Here is a 22552-nt window from a genome sequence, read left to right as displayed (position 1 = left end):
TCTGCTAAATGTGCTAGAACTCATCTATAATTGAGCCCAGACAGCCTCCTAGATATTTATCTGCTGTGTCCTTGTCTAGACAAAATGTTCCAGATGCTCATCTAGAACAAACACTGACTCCGGGAAACTTTTCGGCGGAGATGTCTGGACCCTCATCTGTAACAGCCAACGACATAGGCTATCTCAGGGCTCACTCGTCTCTGTGCTGTGGATCACAGGTTCCCTTCCCCCAGCTCTTCCACCTCTTCATGCTTCTGTCAGCCTGGACCCTTCAGAGTTCCTTTTCCTGTCCAAATCCAGCATTACCAGCCTCCCACCCCAAAACCCCACCCCCACTCCCTCCTTCAATTATCCTCTTGCCCTGGCTCCAAGTCTCAGGTCCCACAGGAACTGTGCCCACCCTGTCTACAAGATGCTCCAACCTCACCCCACACCTTCCACAGCCTCCTCCCCGCTCCTCAGAGATTTGCACAGAAACAGTCCACTCCCACACTCCCCGAGGAGCACAAGGTCCAGGTCAGGGACGCCGGACAGTGTCCTTTCTCGGTCAGGTCCACCAGGGGTGATGTGGGCAATACCAGACAGTAGAGAGGTGTGGGGACCCCTGCACCAGACACGGTATGGAGGCCCCATGAAAACAGGGCAGCGCATGAGGAGAGTAGCACCAGTTGGTTCCCTGGGCCCTGGTTCAGGGGAATTTAGGAAATGGGCCACAAGGCTGAAAATGGGGCCTAGGGCTGGGGCCTCTACAAGGCTGCCCCCTCCCTGAAGGAACCCAACAGGGGGCCCACTACCCTTGGACCAACAGATCCACTTCTCCTTAGCCTGGTGGCCCTGGAATTCCAGGCTCAACACTGTGGCTGATGTGGGATCACAAGCCCGTCCCTTCTGCAGGGAGACCATGGCCTATACCGTGGTCTCATACTCCAGTAGCTCCTGGGAGGTCCCCACGCTCCGGTACTGCAAACGGGGTGTGGCAGGCGAGGCATACTCCAGAGCCAGAATGGTCTTCCGGAGCCGGCGGTCAATAAAATGAGCATCCCACGCTGGATACTTCTTACGTGGCAAGTCAATCCGAATGACAGGCCCCTCTGTCCGCAAGGTGCGGGCCACTGGTGTGGGAGGCAAGCCCGGCCGCACCTGGAAGACAGGTGGCGTGGGAGTCCCCGCACGCTCACCCCCTACTGAGGCCCCATCTCGCTCAGTGCCTGTAGTCCTCGGCAGGGACCTCGGGGGACTTGTGATCGCATCAGCTGGTGGGCCACAGGGCTCTGAGGCCTCAGAGAAGATGCAGCCTGGTGCCTGGGGACCCAGCATGGGCCCATTTGGGTGCAGGAGACAGTAGTAGACACACATGAAGAATATGCCCAGCGCAAAGCTGGAGGCCACCACGCAGACCAGGATGAGCGAGCAGAAGTCGGTGGAGAAGTTGCGGCTGGAGTACCAGAAGCCGGTGAGCGCCGCGTTCTCCAGCAGGACGATGCAGTAGTAGAGGCTCATGCGGCGGCGGCTGCGGCCCTCCTTGACGTTGAACCAGCAGAAGATGTAGATGATGCCCACCACCATGTTGTAGATGATCTCCTCCCACTTGGACATGCAGAAGTCCGTCTCCCCCTGGATGACCCAGAAGGTCATGACGCACCAGTGGGCCACAATGAAGATGCCGAAGTAGAGCTTGTAGACGCTGGCGAAGAGCGCGAAGGCCAGACTGCGGGCCGCAATGGTGAACAGGTGCCACAGCACCTGGGCCACCGCACCCTTGTAGGACAGAGGTCGCTTGTCATCTCGTGAGTCCCGCAGCACCTTCTGGTAGGAGGCCAGCGTCCAGGCCAGAGACACGAGGGAGGCAGAGGTGGACAGGGCTGTGGAGACAGGGTGGGGGTGGGGTGGGCTGGGTTAGGGGTGGGTCTGGGTTGGGGTCTGGGGAGATGGGGAGGGTTCTGGGTCAGGAGCTGGGTTCTGAGGAGGTGTGAGGGAAGGGTCTGGATAGGGCTCTTTGAGAACAATGATGAGTGGGTGAGGGTGGGTGGGGTTGGGAGTATAAAGGGGGATGGGAGATGGGTGGTTTGGTCTCCAGAGGGTCGAGTTTAGAACTCTAGTACAGGCCGTTAGAGTTCAGGAGTCTCAGTGAGGGTGGAAACTGGGACTCTGGGAGTGGAAGAGGAGGTGAAGAAGGGGCTCATGAGTAGGAGGAACCAGGAGGGGGCCATTAGACGACCTGGGCCCTGACTAAGGCCAGGACGAGGCTGGGTGTGGGCAGGGCTAGCTCGGGCTGAGCAGAGCCCATGGGAAGAGTTGTGGTCAGGGCCCAGGATCCTGGGCAATGGCTCTCCAGGAGCCTGAGGGTGGTGATAGTCCTCAGGGCACCGAGGATGCATTGGACAGTCAGAATGGGGACAGCAGGAGACACTCCAAGAGACCGGGAAAGCGGTTTGTCTCTGCCATTGAGGGGGCCGGCTTGGTCAATCAGAAAAATGGAAGAGGTGAAGTGGGGGTGAACAGGGACTAGTGGGGAGGAGATGGGGATCAAGACTAGTTTGGGGGAAACAGCAGTTAGCATAATGGCTATGTTGCTGGATTCCCATGTAGTCGACTGTGGTTCGTGTCCCGGACCCGGTGGCTTAGAACTCACACCAGGCGTGTGTGCGTGCGTGCCCAAGATCCCGAGAGGAGAATGGAGGAGAAGGGATTGCGGCGTGGCCATCCCCCCTGGGGGGTGATTTCTCGCTTTCTGTCTCTATGTCTCTGTCTGTCTGGCGAGCGCACGCGCCCTATAGCAAAAATCTCTCTCTCAAAAAAAACAAAAGACTAGTTTGGGAGAGGTCCCAGGGGTCTGATGAGCAGCGAGGGGGCAGATGGACAAGTGCCCAGAAACCGACGGTGACCGAGCAGGTCTCTGAGGCAGGACGTCCCCAGAAGATGCAGGCTAGGTTAGGACATTCTAGGGAATGAAGGACCCAAGGGATTCCCTGGAGGGTCTGAGACGTGCTGATGGGGTGAAGGGCCTCTTTAAACTTGGCAGAAATGGGATCTGGGCTGCCCTGGCAATGAGGAAGGGGAGGAAAAGGATTAGAGGAGAGAGCTGGGGGAGTGGGGGTGGCACTAAGGAAGCTACAGTGTCAATGGAGGAGAAACATCTCTGTGGAGATTTCAGGTAGGCCGTTCCCTATGTGAAGGGTCTTCCAAAATTTTGTAAAATGCATGCTACAAAAAAATTTGCACAGATTTTCCATCTTTTTACACCAACATAAACTCATATTTTATTCTATTTTTTTTTTTCACGAGCTTTTAAAAGTCCCTTTCTACAGGGGTGGAGCTCAGCATGGAGTTCAGGGCTGGACTGAAAACCATGAGATGGAATTGAGGAATTCACTGACTTTGAATGCTGCAACCCCAGGCTCCTCCCCTGGAGCACCCTCTGCTACACGTTACCTCAGGGCATATTCCCCCACAGTAACTCTTGTGATCTGTGTCCACGTCTTCCCCCACACCACAGGGCTGGGGCTGCATGGCTTCTTCACCCAACCGCATGCCCTAATGCTGCCCAGTCAGTAGTAACTCCTTCCTGGGCTAATACATAAACCCACTGAGGGAGGACATTATGCTAGGGCCATGGTAACCAGGACTGTGCTAACAAGCTCCCCTCCTGTCCAACCGTCCACCTTTTACACAAAAGAGGGACGGGATGCAGCTGGAACTGATTCCCCCCTTCAGAATTTGGGTCTTTCTGAAACAGGAGGCCACAGCCAGATGACAGAATACTGAAACTGCAGGGGCACATGCGCTTTATAGAATCTTAAATCATCATTCTTTGGCCTAATTTTCCACTCAAGAACACAGATGGGTAAGATTTTTTTTTTCAATTTGCATAAAGACAAAATAGAAGTCTACCCCAAAGTGACCACCTCATAGTACCAAGCACAAAGTAAAGAGACAGGGGGGAGGCAGAGGTGGACAGGGCTGTGGAGACAGGGTGGGGGTGGGGTGGTCTGGGTTAGGGGTGGGTCTGGGTTGGGGTCTGGGGAGATGGGGAGGGTTCTGGGTCAGGAGCTGGGTTCTGAGGAGGTGTGAGGGAAGGGTCTGGATAGGGCTCTTTGAGAACAATGATGAGTGGGTGAGGGTGGGTGGGGTTGGGAGTATAAAGGGGGATGGGAGATGGGTGGTTTGGTCTCCAGAGGGTCGAGTTTAGAACTCTAGTACAGGCCGTTAGAGTTCAGGAGTCTCAGTGAGGGTGGAAACTGGGACTCTGGGAGTGGAAGAGGAGGTGAAGAAGGGGCTCATGAGTAGGAGGAACCAGGAGGGGGCCATTAGACGACCTGGGCCCTGACTAAGGCCAGGACGAGGCTGGGTGTGGGCAGGGCTAGCTCGGGCTGAGCAGAGCCCATGGGAAGAGTTGTGGTCAGGGCCCAGGATCCTGGGCAATGGCTCTCCAGGAGCCTGAGGGTGGTGATAGTCCTCAGGGCACCGAGGGTGCATTGGACAGTCAGAATGGGGACAGCAGGAGACACTCCAAGAGACCGGGAAAGCGGTTTGTCTCTGCCATTGAGGGGGCCGGCTTGGTCAATCAGAAAAATGGAAGAGGTGAAGTGGGGGTGAACAGGGACTAGTGGGGAGGAGATGGGGATCAAGACTAGTTTGGGGGAAACAGCAGTTAGCATAATGGCTATGTTGCTGGATTCCCATGTAGTCGACTGTGGTTCGTGTCCCGGACCCGGTGGCTTAGAACTCACACCAGGCGTGTGTGCGTGCGTGCCCAAGATCCCGAGAGGAGAATGGAGGAGAAGGGATTGCGGCGTGGCCATCCCCCCGGGGGGTGATTTCTCGCTTTCTGTCTCTATGTCTCTGTCTGTCTGGCGAGCGCACGCGCCCTATAGCAAAAATCTCTCTCTCAAAAAAAACAAAAGACTAGTTTGGGAGAGGTCCCAGGGGTCTGATGAGCAGCGAGGGGGCAGATGGACAAGTGCCCAGAAACCGACGGTGACCGAGCAGGTCTCTGAGGCAGGACGTCCCCAGAAGATGCAGGCTAGGTTAGGACATTCTAGGGAATGAAGGACCCAAGGGATTCCCTGGAGGGTCTGAGACGTGCTGATGGGGTGAAGGGCCTCTTTAAACTTGGCAGAAATGGGATCTGGGCTGCCCTGGCAATGAGGAAGGGGAGGAAAAGGATTAGAGGAGAGAGCTGGGGGAGTGGGGGTGGCACTGGCCGGGGGACACCCTCAGGTGAAGGGGTGAACCCCGTTATCTCCTAACGTTGCAGTTGCTGGGCCCTCTGAGAAGCCCTGAGAATCTCGAGAGGCCTGGAGGGTGGCGAGGGCAGAGGGGACGGGCCTCCCTAAACCTTCACTGAGTGGGCGCCAAGGATGTGAACCGAGCATCCCCAGCGGGCAGGAGCTGAGAGCACCGACAGGCGGGGCGGGCCCTGGGGCAGGAAGCGCAGGGCGGGGCTCACCGGGCAGCAGGTCGGGATCACACCCGCGGTGCACCAGCAGGCTGAGCTGCAACACCAGCTGCGGCGCGCTGCGCAGGAAGGTCTCCAGCAGGCGCAGCATGCTCACGTCGGCGCTCTCGAACAGCATCCGCCAGTAGAAGTGGCGCCCCAGCCGCTCCCCGCGCCAGCGGCTCTGCAGCCCCAGGTACAGGGCGCGCAGGTACCTGTGGGAGGGACTCGCTGCTCAGAATCCCGCGCGCGCGATCTGCTCTCCCCACGCCCCCCACACACACACACCCCCACTGAGCCACGCAGCAAGCGCAGGGGGTTAGGCTTGAGAAATGGGCATATTAACGGTAGCCTCACGGGGCTGTAGGGGAGCATTGAACGGGCTCATTAGCTTACAGCACTGGCACGAAGTAAGTCTTAATGCGGCCTTAGCTCCGTCGCTGTCCTGTCACAGCTTGCGGCCTGTGCAGGGTTCTTTGCAGGGGTGCCGACATCTTAGAGAGCCTTGAGTTTGTATAGTTCTAGTATATAGATGAGGAAACTGACACCCGGAGAGGTCTGTCATTTATCCAAGGTCACACAGCTAGGAAGCAGTGGAACTAGGGTTCAAACCCAGGCAGTATGACCAGGGGGCCTACACTCTAACCGTTAGGCAACACTGACTCTTATTGCAAGCCTTAAAGAGTTTTGCCGGGTAGGTTCCTTCAGGGACAGTCATCGATGCCAGCCTCCGTTCTGTTGCCACCAGCAGCTTCCTGGCCTGTTCCCTGACCTCACTTCCAGTGCCCAGTTCTCACCCCAGGGCGAGCGGAAGCTGCTCATAAGCATCTCCCCCTGGCATCCCACACCTTGCTCCTTCCTTCTCCTGACAGACGTCAGTCATGGCTCCAGCTACTCTGCACAGGTCCCGTGTTCCGGAGTTCCTAAAGTTCTCCCTCACCGCCAAGCTTCTGTACCTTCTGTTCCCCGCTGCTGGGAACACCTTGCCCCACCCTTCAATCCCACCCCCCCCGCCCCAATCTTGTTTTTCTTCCAAGGTTCAGCATTTAGACATGCCTTCATCCAGGGAGCTTCCAGTGACCACCGCCTACCTGGGGTGGGGACCTCTCCCAGGTTTCCACCTAACCCAGCACTTGTCCCAGCGGGTTGTAACTGCCTGGTTTGCACGAATCTCCCCTTGATGGTTAGCTCTGTGAGAATGATCGGATCAGTTTGCTAACAGTTACACCCTCAGTTCTTAGCTGATGGGGGCTGAAGGAATGAGTGTGTGCACGATTGCATGTCTATTCAATTGGATCTCACATGGCTGCATGTGCATTTTGATTCCGGGACCCGGTGGCTTGAGAAACATGCCTGGCATGTGTGACCAAAATTCCACAAGGAAAATGGAGGAGAAGGAATTGCAGCGGGGATCCTCTTCTTACGTTTTCTCTCCCTCTCCCTCCCCCTGCACACATGCCCTATAGCAATTTTTTTTTTTTTAAAAGCATGAGTTGGCATTTGATGGCACGCAGAGATGGGAGAGCGTTCCAAGCAGAAGAACCAGTTCATGGAAAGGCACAGAGACATGAGGGAACATGACTTCCAGGGGATGTGCCAGCCCGGACAGGAGGGCAGGGGCATAAGAAGACTAGAATTGTGAAGGGTATCAAACTTTAGACTGAAGAGCTCAGGTTTAGTCTAAATCTGAATTCTATCCCAGAAACAGGGGTGGTGTGATCAGCTCAGTAGCTTAGAAATCTCGCTCTGGAGGAAGGCCAGGAGAGGCTGGGGTTTGGTCCAGGCCTGAAGTGACAAGGCTGAGTTATGGCAGGGGACAGATGAGGGGTAAAGAGCAGAACTGGAGGTGGTGGGGTGGGGGGCTAGAGGAGAGATTCAAATGCCCCCCAGGGTTCCTGGGGGGCGCAGAACACAGGCTGCCTTTCCCTGCCTCCATCTCTCCCCACGCCACTCCCTGCCCGTTCCTGCAGCTCCGGCTTTGAACAGGAAGAGGAGACCAGCTGGTCCTACGAGAAGGGGCCTGGGGAGTTGGGGGAGGGCAACACCCTGGAAGTTTCTCTCAGGCTGGAAGACCATCTGTTTCCGGCCTGGGTCAGCATGAAGGAGGCCCCGGCCCCCAGCCAGCATCCATCACCACCTGACAGGTCACCTGCCGGCCTCCCCGCCCATTCCTGCCCCCTCCTTTGCCAGCTCCCAGCTACCAGCAGACAAAGGGCTTCCACAGCCCAGGGCGGCTGCGTGCAGGGGCAGGAATGGAAGAGAGGAGAAAGGAGGTCTCTGAGTCCCAGGAACATGGGGGTTAGCGAGGAGTGTGGGAAGACCACACTGCAATCTGGGATGAAAGACCTAGGTTCTTCCTCGTTCTGCCCCTGTTGGCAACGGGACCAAAACTGCGGCTGGTCCTTCCAGCCAGCATTAAATGCTCACTGCCAAGGGCCTGCGAGGTTTTCATGGGCCTAGGAAAATGTTTGAGGACTGAAAAAAAAAAAATTGGCTTTAAATCACAGGGGGAAACTGCAAAATCAAAATTAATAAATGTTTAATTAAATGTCTGCAAAACAGAACATGATGTCAGCCAGTCAGCTGCAATTTGGCTTTAATCTGGCTTTCTATAATTTACACTGATGTTTAGTGTGGCTGCATTTTAACACGTGTGATAGATGTGGAGCCCACAAAGGTCTTAAAACAGTCCTGCCTGGGACGTGCAACCCAATTTCTCTGGACCTCAGTTTTCTGTTCTCTAAAATGGGACTGGTGCTTGCCATCCTGCCTATGGTCCAGCCATGGGTGCGAGGATCAGAAATGCAAGATGGCAAAATGCTGGGCTTCTGGATTTGCATCTCAGCCCTCCCCTGGATCTGCTGTGTGGCCTTGGGTGGTCTCTCTGCCTCTCTGAGCTTCATTTCCTTCCTTCCTTTTTTTTCTTTTTTTCCTGTCTTTTGTTTTATTTTTTTAATTTTTTAAATTTTTACCACATGATACATGTGCTTGCTGGAGAGCGAGAGAGAGAACCGTCCATGCGGAAGGTCATGTCACATCCCCTCTCCTCCATTTCTCTTTCCTTTTCAAGATGTTGGGCACATATGCACATGTGCCTGGCGTGTTCCTCCGGCTGTTGGTCTGAGACTTGAACTGTGCAGTCATGTGGATCTAGTCCTTAACCACCAGGCTGGCCCTGTTTTTGTCCTTGTTGTAAACATGAAATGATCAATTTGAAACAAATCTATAAACTGTAGAGGAGCGTGCACCTAGACAGGGAGTGTTTTCCGGGTGGAGACCTCTGGCTCCTCCTGACTACCAAGCAGCCTCTTCGGAAACTTCTAAGAAGCCTCGCCTGACTCACATCCCACTCTGTTTGAAAGGAAATTGATCTTCACTATAAACAGAACTGAGACCATCACAGAGAAGGACGCCCCATCTCAGGGACAGGAATCAAGCCTACGTGGGGGAGGGGTGGGGCGTACATCTGTTTCTCTCCAAAGTGCAACCCCAGTCAGTCCGTCTCTCCATTGCCACCACCTGGCACAGGCCACTGTCGTCTCTTGCCTCGACAACTGTGTCCGCCTTCTCTGCGGGCTCCCAACATCCACTCCTGCCCTTCTACAGGCCATTCTCCACATGGCGACCAGCGGGAGATTTTTCAAACCCGTCAGATCATGTCATTCCCCTTTGCAAAACCTTCCAGCGGCCTCCCATCACACTTGGAATAAAACCCAGGCTCCTTCCCTCTGCTCGCAGGCCCTACGCCATCTGGCCCTGCCTGTTTCTCTCACTTCATCTCTAACCACTGTCCCATTTGTTTCTGACACTCCAGAGGGCACTGGAGGTTCCTCGAACTCAGTCAAACGTGTTTGCAGTAGTGCCGGATCTTCGCACTTGCTTCTTGGGATGGCCCTTCCTAGATCCCGCTAGAGTGGCTCCTCTCCAGCTCGTAGTCACCTTTCTAGAGAGGCCCCAGGCAACCGCCTCACCCTGGCACCTCCACCCTCACTGACTCACTCTGGTCTGTCACATCACCCTATCTCATTGTTTTCTGAACATGCATCATGAACTACCCTTAATTATTTACGTATTTATTTTCTATTCTACCACTGAAGCTCCACGGATGTTGGGACCTTGTCTATCTTGGTCACTACTGTGGTACCCCAGCATCGGTACATGTAGTAGGTGCTCAATTGATATTTGAATGAGGGGCCGACAGGTGGCGTGGTGATTAAGAGCGCTGGATTCCCACATGGCCGACTGTGGTTCAAGTCCCAGACCTGGCGGCTTGCTTTCTCACTTTCCCTCTCTCTCTCACTCTGTCCCTCTCTGGTCAAATTAAAATAAATAAATAAAGTTAAATAAAATAATTCTCTAAAAAATATCTATTTGTTGAACGAATAAATGTGAGCATGTGTGTGTTTCTCTCCCGATTTCGGAAGGCCTTTGGCATCTCTGCTTGAGTTCAGAGAGCCAGGACACCTTGTAGGCTCTTCCTGTCCTCTCGGACTCATTTTTGTCCTTCCTCCTCCAGGATGCCTTCCCTGATGCCCCTCCAACCTGGTTAGGCCTTCCCTCCTCTACCAGCTCCTGGACTTAAATTACCTGAGGCCTGATGCGGGCCAGACACTGTGATCAGTGCTGCTAACCTAACGGGCAACTTCTGCTGCCCCCATTTTACAGATGAGGAAACAAAGGTACAAAGAGGTCCATTCTGGATCTAATTCACTGCCTCCTAGTCTTGTGCTCAGAGAAGAAGCTTGTCTAGGAAGAAACTGGAGGAGCAGAGAGTGAATATTGTTGGGGACTGGTGTAGGAGAAAAACAGCCAGACCTAGAAAGGCCGAGGGAAGCCGGCAGTGAGGGTGTGGAGTCCCTTTCTTCGAGGATCCAAAAAGTTATCTCCCCAGGAACCCATTGCTCCACGATCAAGCAGCAAGGTCTAGAAATGGCCAGGCAGGCATTCCCTCCTCCTGAGGCCTGTGACCCAGGGACCCTCCAGCATACCCAGAGCTTGGGCATTCCTCCCCAGTGGGTAGAAGGAAGTGAGAAGGAGGGGGATCCCATGTCCCTGAGAAGCCAGGAAGCTTCTGGGCTCAGCTTCCGGTTCACTCTGTCTCTCTCCTACTCTGTCGCTGGGTCGCCCCGCGTCTCTGGTACCGGTCAAGGTTTCTGGCCTGGACTTCAGTCTCCATTTGGACGGTCACACCTGGGTCAGAGCCTGGCCCCATCCCTTTGTCTGACGTGGGTCACTGTGTCTATGGCTCAGATCAGCCGGTCATGCCTGTCCCTGGATGCAGAGTCAGCCTATTATCTCTTCCTCCATAACCGCCGAGCTATTTGTCTGTCAGTCAGTCTCACCCCGAGACCCTGTGTCAGTCCAGCCGTCTGTCCCTTAGATCGTGGGTCACGTTGTCGCTCAGTTGCTCTGTTCACCTGCTACTCTGTCCCTGGATCCTGCGTTGGCCTGTGTGTCTGCACTCAGAGGCCAGAACTTCAGTCTGCCCCTGTGGATACTGGGTCTGCTTTTCTGTCTTCCTGCCCGGGTCTTGGGTACCGGGTCTGCTTGTTGGTCTGTCTGCGTCTTTCAGTCCCTCGCTGTCTGGTCCATCTGCTACTTCGCTGCTCAGCTCGTGGCTCGGCATGACTGCCAGTTTCCCGGCCGTCCTCCCCCCCGCTCCTCCTCTCCCTGACTCTGGGTCTCTCTCTGTCTGTCTGCGTCTCTCACATCCTCAGCTCCTCCATCTGTCGGTCTCCACGTTTCCGAGTGTGTTCTCGTCCCTCCCCACTCCCCCTCACAGCTCTGGGCCAAAAACACAGCAGCTTCCAGCGGCCCAGCCGCCAGCTCCTCTCCATCCCAGAACCATCCTCCACCCCAGGACCACCCTCCACCCCTCTGGCTCGCTGGTCCCCACAAGGGCCAGGCCTGGAGACCCCTGCAGGGTGAACGGGGTGGGGCTAAGGAGGCTGCCTGGAGAGGCAGGGCAGATGGGAAAGCGCAGGACAGCTCCCACCAGCTAGGCCTTTACTGCTCTGTAGGTCGCAGGGGTGTGGCGTGCAGGGATTGGTAATCATGGTGATGGCTCATATTTATTGAGTGACAGGCTGTGCGGAGCCTTTTTCTACACAAGAATGTGTCCATTCCTGGGACCAGCAGTTAGCGTAATGGCTATGTCGCTGGACTCCCACGTAGTCGACCGCGGTTCACGTCCTGGACCCGGTGGCTTAAAACTCACACCGGGCACGTGTGCGTGCGTGCCCAAGATCCCGAGAGAAGAATGGAGGAGAAAGGATCGTGGCGTGACCATCCCCCCTGGGGGGTGATTTCTCGCTTTCTGTCTCTCTGTCTCTCTCTGTCTGTCTGACAAGCGCACACGCCCTATAGTGAAAACCTCTCCAAAAAAAAAAAAAAGAATGTGTCCATTCCTCACAACAAATCTTCGAGGTGGGTATTATTATTATCCTCATTTTACAAATAAGGAAACAGACCCAGCAAAAGACAGGAAGTGCCAGATCTAAGACTCAGACCTGGCTCTCCATGGCCCCTGAGGTGGAGAAGGGACATGGGTGGCCACCCAGTCTCCTCCCCATTCTGGCTCTCTGTCAGCCCAGATGTCTACCACATGGCTTCAGCCACCTGGACGGGGTGCAGTATGACAGCTGGGAGGATGCAGGTAGCATAGGAGGACCTTAAAATCTTCACTTGGGGACAAGCAGGTGGCATAGTGGTTAAGGTGCTGGACTCCCGTGTGGTTGACTACAGTTTGAGTCCTGGATGAGGCAGCTTGAAACTCACACTGAGCACGTGTGCATGTGTGCCTAAAATCCCAAGAGGAGAAAGGAGAAGGGACTGGGGTGAGGAGAGTGATTTCTCACTTTCTATCAATGTGTCTATCTGTCTCTCTGTCTCTCCAGCTAGTGTACGCACCCTATCGCAAAAATTTCTCAAAAAAATGAATAAACCAGTTTCACTTGGGATTATGAAGTTTAGAGAAAACTAGGGGTAGGAGAGAGGAGACCCAGGTGATTCTGGGAAAGTCCAGCCCCTCTGTGGGCCTCAGTTCTCTTCCAGGAACTAAGCCTGAGTGATAATTCTTGCTACCCCAAGGCATTGTCATCGGGCCTCCTCCCTTACCCATCCAGTTCTGATAACAGGAAGGCCCCACATGTGTGTCCTGGGCCTAACTGCTTCTCTCGCGTCCAGGATCACCTCCCTGGTCCAGACCAGCCCACCCCAGCAGCCTCCCGCTCGGATATCTTTCTGCTCACAGAGCTTGTTTTTCACACAGCAGCCTGAGGGACCTCGAAAACTCCAGGTCGGTTCAGGATGACGTCTTCCTTGCAGCCTTTGGGACCCAGATGGACCCAGCTTCTGTCCATCTCGAGGACCTCGTCCCCATTCCCTGCTCCCTGTCCACTCTCATGCCACACCAGACTGTGCCTCCTGAACCCTCCAAGCCCAGTGCAGCCTCAGGGCCTGTGCCCAGAAAGGTCACCACTAATGCCTGGTCAACTCATTCTTCCCACCTCAGCTCAGTGTCACCACCTTAGAGAGACTTTCTGAGACCTTCCTGCCCTCCAAAGTGCTGCTACCCACTCCACCCTGCCAGTCAATTTTTGTCATGTTACCCTGTTTTTTCATAACAACTATCATAACCCAAACAATTGAATTTGCTTGCTTTTGTCTGTCCACCCCCACGAGGCTGTAAGCTCTGAGTGAGCGGAACCATGTCTGTCTTACCCTCCGCACCTGGTGCCCGGCATGTCGTTAGCACTCTGCATGTTCATGCCTTGAGTGAGTGAGTGGGTGAAGAGTAAGACTCACTTACAAGTAAAGGTAGCCAAGGGCAGAGGGGGAGAACCCAGGTCAGGGAGCCGGGAACCTTGAGTTCAGAGCCCGGCTCCATCGCTTACTGCCTGTGTAGCCTTGGGCAAGTTGCTTCCCCTCTCTGACTGCCTGGCTCAGTGCCCACCTCACAGGTTAGCCATGAAGTCAGAACGCGGTGGGCTGGCTCAGTAGCCTCGTGGTTCAGGCAGTTAGAGCCTTCATGGCTGACCGTGCGGTTTGAGTCCAGTAGCCGGTGACTTGAGAAATAGGCTGGGGACATGTGTGTGCGTGCCCAAAATCTTGAAGGGAGAGAGAGAAGAGAAAGAAGAGAATGGGGCATGACCATTCCCCATGGTGGGGGAGGGAGGAAGTGCTTTCTCCTCTCTCTGTCTCTCTGTCTCGTTCTAGAGAGCATACACACCCTCTAGCAAAAAAAAAAAAAAGGGGACAATATGTATGAAATTCCCAGCTGGCACCAGCAGGTGATGTAGTGGTTAAGGCACTGGACCCCCTGTGGTCAACTGCAGTTCGAGTCCTGGCCTGGCAGCTTGAAATTCACATGTCCAAAATCCCAAGAGGAGAATAGAGGAGAAGGGATTTCAGCATGGCCATCTCCTTGAGGGAGGTGATTTCTCACTTTCTGTCTGTCTCTCTGGCAAGTACACACACCCATAGCAAAAATCTCTCCAAAAATTAATTAACTAACTAAATTTAATGTCCCACTCAGGTCTGGACACTTGATTAGTGGGAAGTTTTAAAGAGTCGTTTCAATCAGAAACCCCGTCAGGAAGAAGAAAGCCCTGTAGTTTCCAGCCTAGTGTCTGGTAGAGCCGAGACCCAGTCCTAGGCTGGCTTTCCCTGGTCCCCGTTTTACCCAGGGGACAGAGGGTCAGAGTAGCCACTGTGGAATGAGTTCACATGGCTGGTCTTTGGGAATCTCTGCCCACATCCCAGAAAATAACTACCAGTCCTCAAATACCTTCTATATGCACTTGGCTAAAATCCCCCCTGCAGCCCTGTGAGGTTCGGCAATATGATCCCCATTTTCCAGATGAGGGAACTAAGTCTCAGAAAAGAGAATCATTAGACATTTACTCACCATGCGTTTTCAAGTGCCCACCATCGGGAACTGTGGTGAACACGATGGTGAGCAAGACATCCCAGCACATCTGTTGGGAACTCAGTCTAGTGGGGACCCAGACAATCATTAAGTCATCAGCTAAGCAAGCAATGACATGACAGGGGTTCCACACATGCTCCACACAGGGTCCCATGCTCCAGCACTGAGGACAGCAATGCTGCTGGAGAAAGGCCCAGCCATGCTTGGACGAGGTATGGCAGTCGTGGAAGGCTCTCTGGAGGAGGTGACTACTGAGCCATGTTCTGAAGTAGGCATAGGAGTTAACCAGGTAAAGGAGAGAGGGAAGGGAGTTTCTGGAAGAGGAAACAACACGGGCAAATGCCCTGAGATGGGAAGCCGCAGTAAGTGGTCAGAATGACTAGCTATAGCTCAGAGGAGGGGGAGAAGGCTGGCGATGAGGTGGGCCATGGGGAAGGATTTGGTCTTTATCTTAAGAGTGATGGGGGGAGGCCAGCAGGTGGCATGGTGGTTAAAGATGTTGGACTCCCACTGTAGTTCAAGTCCAGGACTCGGCGGCTTTCTTTCTCACTTTCCTCTCTCTCTCTCGCTCTCTCTCGCGCACGCGCTCTGTCCTTCTCTGGTCACATTAAAAATAAATAAATAAAGTTAAATAAAATTATTCTTTAAAAAAAGAAAAGAGTGATGGGAGTGCCGGTAAGTGGTGTGGTGGTTAAAGGCAGTCGATTCCCACATGGCCGACCATGGTTTGACTCCCGGACCTGGTGGCTTACTTTCTCCCTTTTCCTTTCTCTCTCTCTCTTTCTCTCTGTCTCTGTCTGATAAAATTTAAATAATAATAATAATAAAAATTCTTAAAAAAAAAAAAAAAAAGGAGTGATGGGGAGCCGTGGGAAGGCTTAGTGGGTAGAGACAGGATTAGATACCACTTCTGCATTCCAGAGGGAGCACTCTGGCTGCAGGGAACACGTAGCAGGGGGACATGGGTGGAAGATGGGAGACCAGTTGCCAGGTGAGAGGTAAGGGTGGCCCAGACAGAGGGGATGGAGTCCAGAGACATTGGGAGAAATGGCTTGCCCCAACTCAAGCTGCCAGAAAATATCTCAGTTACATCCCAGGTCAGAGCTGGCTACCCTCCCCTCCACCTCACACAGGGCACGGGTCGAACCGAGCCAGGTCCAGACACCACATCTGGCTGGTCAGCTCTCCAGGCAGCACGGGGGGGTCCCCGGTTACAGTGCACTTCACCTGCAGTGGGGCCCACGAGGCTCTCGGGTGAGATGGCTCTGAGGCCCCCCACCCACCTACCCTTGAGGCCTAGCACCCCTGCAAGGATGCAAAATAGGACCTTCCTGGGTTGGCAGCCAAATGAGTCACAAATGTCAGTAAAGAATGTGAGTTGACACGTTTGGCTCCCATTGCGTTTGGGGCTGGGAGCTGGGCTGTCTCCCTCCTCCTTAGCAGCCCCCTGCAGAGTCCTAGCACCTCTTTTTTTGCTGGGCGGAGGCCAAACATTTCCCAGCCACTAATTTTAGGCTCTGGCTGAGAGCTGAGACCCTCTCCCATCCCACTCATCGCCATCGGCTTCCAGCCAGTGTCCCTCCTTTTGCCCGCAGAGAAGCAGACAGCCCTTCTCTAGAAAAGCACTTGGGACCAGGTTCTGGCCTCTAACATCTCTTCCCCTCCCTGGGCCTCAGTTTCCTCGTCTATAAAATGGGTCTAGAACAGAGACTAAACCCAAGGCTCTGTGTTCCCCCTTTCTTTTCCCGATATCCCTATGCGGAGTGGGACTGTCACAAGCCAGTCTGGGAGGGGCCTAGAATCCAGCCTCTTGACGGTATCCGATGGCACCTGGAGACCCAGGTAGGGAAAAGCCTCACTTCGATGTGTCCTGGTCTGAGTGAGTGTCTCCATGGTAGAGTCATTGTCTCTGATTCCAGTCCTCAGAGGGGCACGGATATTATTATGAGAGATCTGGGGAACTACAGAGACGTGCCCTGTCAAAAGAGACAGGAACTTCTCAGCTTTCGCCTGTACTTTCTCTGGGAGAGTGTGAGCCCAGCCTGGCTAGAATTTCAGCTTTTCAAGAACGGCTAGAAATTAGGATCTTTCTGGAAAAAGAAGAAGAAGAAGAAGGAGAAGGAGAAGGAGAAGGAGAAGGAGAAGAAGAAGAAGAAAAGAAAAGAAAAGAAGAGAAGAGAAGAGAAGAGAAATGAAGGAAAGGAGGGAGGAGAAAAAGAAAATCCCAATTTGGAAATGTTGGCAACTAATTAAAGAAATACCATATGAATTTTCAAGAAACTATTGTTCCTTTTTATAGATGTGATAGCAGTATTGCATATTTTTGTTACATTTCTAAGAGGTCTATCTTTTAAGAGATGTACTGAGATATATATAGAGGCAATGGTATGATGTCTGAGATTTGCTTCAAACTAATGTGGAAGGGAGGGAAATGGGATGAGTCTAGACCTATTTCCTCAACACCTGCATGTCTAACACTTGCCATGTATGGCTATTTAAATTTAAGTAAAGTTAAATAAGACTTTTACATTTAAAATTCAGTTCCTCTGGGCCAGCAGATGGCGTGGTGGCAAAGTGCTGGGTCCCACATGGCCGGCTGTGTGGTTTGAGTCCAGGATCTGGCAGCTTGAAAATCATGTGGGTGTGTGTGCACGCACGTGCCCCAAGTCTCAAGAGAAGAATGGAGGAGGAGAAGGGAATGCAGGGTGGCTAGCCCCCTTAGGGGGTGATTCTCTCTCTCTTCCCCTCTGTCTCTCTCTCTAGTGAGCACATGTGTCCTATAACAAACTAAAAAAAGAAAAAAAATTCAGTTGTTCTGTGACATTAGCCACATTTGAAGTGCTCAGTAGCTGTGTGTGGCTAGTGGCTACTGTACGGAACAGGCAGATCTCGAACATTCTCATGACTGCAGAGAGTTCTATGGGATGGTGCTGCCCTAGATAAAACGAGTTTGGCCAGAGGTTGATACTTGTTGAAGTGGGGTGATGGTACACAGGGGATCATTATCCTACTATTTCTATTTCCACATGTGTTTCTATTTTTTCATAATAAATTTCATTTCAAAATCAAGGAGGGCTGGTCCCATAGTGCAGTGGTTAAGTGGTATGCGTAGAAAGCTGGATCCCACATAGCTGACGGCAGTTCAAATCTTGACAGTTTGAGAAACAAGATGGGTCAGGTAGGTGTGACCATGCAACATTGGGTGATGCTTTCTCTTGCTTTGTCTGGCAAGTGCACACACCCACTGGCAAGAAGAAAAAAAAAAAAGAGAGAGAAAAGAGTCTATGAGCCAAACACATCCTCAGGCTGGATTTGCCCATGGGCCACCGATCTGCAGTCTGTGGTCTGGCAGTTAAGCATCATGGAACTGAGCTTCATAAAGCCCCAAAGTCGGAGCCACAGACTCTTAAAACTGTAAGGAGCTTTAGAGATCATCTAGTTTATCCTCCAACCTGCAGCAGAAGCCAGAGGCAGCCACTGTCGTCCGCACGCCTGCGAGGATGGGGGTGGGGAGACGGGTTCACGTCCTTGGGAACAACCTGCTCTGTTTCTGGGCGGTGCGATCCACAGGGTCTTCTTGCTTCTGTTCAAAAGATTCTGCCTCCCTTTAACCTCGGGTCGTCCTCTGTCCTCACACTATCTCTAGCGCCATGGGATAAGTCTCCTTCCTGGGTAGAGCGTCAGTGGGTGAGGGTTATTGCATTACAACTCCTCATGCCCCTCTCCCACCCCCAAACTTGTGGCTAAAGAAGTAGAATGGGCTGCTACCTGGGCCAATAATAAGTTAATAGTAGTTAATGTCTGACCATATACGAAACCCTGTGCATTTATACCAAGACATCTTACAAGAACCTTAACAGGGGGATACGGTCACTATCCCCACTTCACAGACGAGACAGAGCTCCAGCTGGTGGAACAACTTGCCCAGGGTCACGCAGCTAGGAAGGTGGCACCCTGCCCTGCACCAGCCCCCTGAACTCTCAGCTACTCTACCTTCTTGTCCAAGTCCTAGTCCAAGTCCTCATCCAGAATTCTCAGCCCTCAACTGGACTATCAGATGGAGTTACTGAACCCCAGGCAGTGATGTGGCTTGCCCAAGATGCTGAGTCAAAGGTTCTATTCCATTTACATCCCTGGAAAGCAACCACTTGTCACTGGACAGGTGAACAAGGAACTCTGCTTCCTCCGTCTCTGAAACCAGCCACACCGATTCTCCCACATCTTCAGGAGAATCCGACCTGGGGTTGCTCCTATCACATCTGCGTCCTGCTTGGCCTAAGGCTGCCGATGCAGGCCTGGAACACTTCGGTGCTGTGTCCACAGCTGCAGAAGGCCCTCATGTTGCCTTAGAGCCCCCAACATCAGCCACAGGTCCAAAGCCCACTTTGACAGAGTTTATGTTCCAAGAATCTCTTATGGACTTGGCCAGAGCCAGTTGGGTGCAAGCCACCACCAGCAATAGAGGGTCTGCTCTGGGCCAGTCACCATGGGGGACAGAGAGAAGAAGGAACAAAGCTTGGACTCCCCAGGGGTTTGTGATCCAGTGGGAAAATGTGAGCCAGGTGGGCAGATGATCACAACAGAATATGATCTGGGCCGTGGGCGCAGAGGAATGAGTAATCGTGCCTGGGGGAAGTCTGAGAGGAAGAACCCAGAGTGTTAACAGTAGATATTTCACATTAAAAGAAACTTTAAAAATACTTTTCTGATTTTTTTTCCCTGTTTCTCAAAACAATACATGATTCGTAGTTTTGTACGTTTACACTTAACTAGCAGAAGGCAGTGTAGCTTGGTGTTTACACGTGTGGGTTTGGGAGTCTGCCTGCATAGCTTCCAAACCTTGTTTTTGCTACTTACTAACTGGGAGGCTGTTCCTGTCTGTGCCTCAGTTTCCACATCTGTGAAATGGTGTCACTAATGCTAGCTAACCCTAATCGAGCACTATGATGTGCTGAGTACTGTGCAAAGCAGGTTCCACCTATCTATTCAATAAGCCCTCACATGGCTATTCACATAGGGATTGTTATCCCCATTTCACAGGTGAGAAAGCTGAAGGCCAGAGAGGTTGCATGACCTGCCTAAGGCCACACAACTTGTAAGTGGCAGAGCCAGGTTCTACTGTAGTCTGCATTACCACACTCTATAACTGCTGGGATTGTAGTAAAGACAAATAATCAAATTTAAGTTTTAATAAACGGTCATTATAATCTTTAGTAATAGTTGGCTTTTTTTTTTTTTTTAAGTTTTTGCCATAGGGTACATGAGCTCACTGGAGAAAGGGAGAGAGGTAAAGAGAAACAGAGAAGGCGAGAAATCATCCCCTGGGAGCATGGCCACGCTGCAATCCCTTCTTCTCCCTTCTGCTCCTGGGATTTTAGACATGTGTGCACACGTACCCGGTGTGATTTTTTAAGCCACATTTGAACCATGGTCAGTCATGTGAGAATCCAGTGCCTTAACCACCAAGCCACTTGCTGGCCCCATGATACATGTATTTCTTGATTAATTAAAAACCAGAGATAACATTTTTAAGCAATACAAGAAGTACCTACCTAGTAACTGGAAGTCTCTAACCTCACTGCCCCACAGATATGAGCAGGGGGGAGTGTTTTTCTGCCTTTCTGTACGGCCTGAGATTTTGAGAACAGCATATAGCTCTTTGATAAACAGATGAAACAGCCAAGCAATTTTCATTTCATATTAAAAACAATGACTTTTGCCTATTCCAGGGAGTGGGAGGTGGGGTCTGAGGGTGGCTTCTGTTGGGTTTGTTCAGGGAAAGCTCCTCAGAAGAGCTGGCATTTGAGCTCAGCCTTGAAGGATGTACAGAATTTCACTAGGAGGAGAGTGGGATGGGGTGTCACTGGAGGCAGGCACTCAGCATGGAATCTGTGGTTTGCTTTTTGGGGGGAGGAGGGTGTGGAGGAGCAGCAGGCCATCAAAGAGGCAGAGCAGAGAAGAGATGAAAGGGCAGGAGGCAAAGGGCCTTGATGCCAGCAGAGGTGCTTGGGCTTGCTCTGGGGCCAGAGGGGAGTCAGAGGGGAGCCAGGGCCGCCCTTCATCTCCAGAATGACCGGTTGGAGCCAGCTTTAGAGACAGGGCTCTGGCTGCAGGTGGAGGCGGAATTGAGGGGCGGGGATTACAACCAGAGTCTGATAGGCTTTCCCAGGGGAGGCATCTGGACGCCTTAACAAAGGACGGGTGGTGAATGAAGAGGCCAGAGTAGATCCCAGCCATCCTCTCTCCTCTCCCCAGGGCCCTTGGCCCCAGCTGCTGGGGTTCAAAGCCATTTCCTGGCAGCCTTCCCTCCTCCCACTCCCTAGGGCTTCTCCTGTGTGGTCTTTATAGATCAAACAGGGGACGCTAGGCCCAACTGCCGCCACTGTGTCTGTTTGGAGCTGCTCTAATGGCCTGTTGCAGCCTGATGGGCAGGGGGAGAGGGTGGGTGGAGGTGGAGAGCAGCCTGGGGAGGGGTCTCCCGGGAGGTGGACGGGAGGTGGACAGTGAAGCTGGGACTGAAACAACGCTGCAAAGTCAGAGCAGGGAAGAACCTTGTGGCTGGTCGCTGAATTCAAAGGAATGGAAACAGGAGTCAGCTATGAGATCGGCTATTCAACACCAATTTTAGAATCTATGTGTAACCCACATAGCCAAAAAAGAAACTGGGCCGGCAGGTGGCGTGGTGGTTAAAGGTGCTGGATTCTCATAAGACCGACCTGGCAGCTTGCTTTCTCGCTTTCCCTTTCTCTCTGTCAGGTTTAATAATAATAATAATTATTATTATTATTATGAAATAACAACAACAACAACATTTAGAATTAAATAAATAACTTTTAAAAAGGAGAGAGAGAAAACTTGGAGATACTCAGGTGTAAATGCTGGCAAGAGGACGTGTTTGAAACCACTATGGGGGCCAGACAGTGGCACAGCAGTAAAACGCAATGCTCTGCGAGGCCATCCCTCAAAGGAAGGTTCTAGTCTGGGAACCTCCCTGAATGTATGCTCAGGGCTCTTGCTTGCCTGCAGCCCTGGCTGAAGGCTGGGGGTGGTTGAGGTGTCAGGACCCTCTTGGGGGGTGCTGCCTATCTCTCTCTGTTTCTCTCACTTACTCTCTCTCAGAAGAAATAAATAAACTAAAAGGAAGAAAAAGGAAGGAAAGAAAACCACAATGCTCTAACCCCTAACCCGTTTGATAAAGATGAATACCACAGCAATGGCTGATGATAATCATGTGCTCCCTGGGCCCAGGCAGTGTGCTAAACACTACACACACTGTCTTCTTCACTACTCCCCAAGCCCTGTTCTTAGGATGTTCATTCTACAGATGGGAGAATCAAGGCACGGACAAGTTATTCCACATGTCCCAAATCACAGAAAGAGGCAGATGCAGGATAGGCCTGATTCCAGACAATGGGTCTGACCGTTACCTGTTTGGCCCCAGTGGGGAAAAGGAGGATCAAAGAAAGAAGGAAATCCATCCCCTTCACCTGAAGCAGATCCCTGCCCCTGCTGTTTCTACCGTGTCCATCACCTCTCTCCAGGATCTTCATAGCAATCTCCTCAGAGGCCTCCAGACTCACCCTGGCCTCTGTCCAGTCTGTTCTCCATCCAGCAGCCGGAGTGGACATTGCATAGCCTGAGTCATGACCCCGTTCCTCTTCTGGTCAATTTCTCCAAGTTCTTACCATGCCCTGTGAGGCCTGCGGGATCTGGTCCTGCCAATCTGTCACCATCATCTCCTGCACTCTCCCTTCCTCTGCTTCTGCCACAAGGGTCTTCTTCCCTTTGCCTTCCCAAGACCTCCACACAACTCTCCCTCACCTCGTCAGCCCTCTGCTTATGTGCCACCTCTTCAGAGAGGCCTGCCCTGATCGCCTTGTCTCTACGGGCCACGCCCTCCTCCCTGGCACTCTGTAGGCTCCTGCCCTCTTTTCTTTTCTTCTGTAGTTTTTGCCACCGTCTGACCATTACATCAGCTAGTGTATCTACAGTATGTATTTCTTGATTGGTTTCTCCTAGCAGACTTCTGAGCTCTGGAAGGCCAAGGGCTTTTCTCCTTTTCTTCTATTCCCAGCATTTAGAGCACTGTCTAGTACACAGCGGTGCTCCAGAAGTATCTGCTGAATGGGCGACTACAGATTAAATGAACAGCTGCCATGTTCTTATGGCATCAGGGGCCTTGGAGG

At 52.6% G+C, this 22552-nt stretch overlaps 1 protein-coding gene across 1 annotated transcript in view; it reads right to left on the bottom strand.

Moving 5' to 3' along the window:
- Positions 1-906: 906 nt before the first annotated feature.
- XKR7 (XK related 7) overlaps positions 907-22552 on the bottom strand; it is a gene marked incomplete at its 5' end in the record, with an annotated part of 26628 nt that continues 4982 nt past the window's right edge. The window contains 2 exons of the mRNA XM_006154759.1: positions 907-1862; positions 5450-5652. Coding sequence (XP_006154821.1) covers positions 907-1862; positions 5450-5652 — 1159 coding nt within the window. The remainder of the gene's footprint in view (positions 1863-5449; positions 5653-22552) is intronic.

This window comes from Tupaia chinensis, unplaced genomic scaffold, assembly GCF_000334495.1.
Source record: "Tupaia chinensis unplaced genomic scaffold, TupChi_1.0 Scaffold000418_1, whole genome shotgun sequence".
NCBI classification, from domain to species: domain Eukaryota; kingdom Metazoa; phylum Chordata; class Mammalia; order Scandentia; family Tupaiidae; genus Tupaia; species Tupaia belangeri.
Note: the sequence above shows the minus strand (reverse complement) of the source record. Positions and strands in the feature narration are given on the sequence as shown.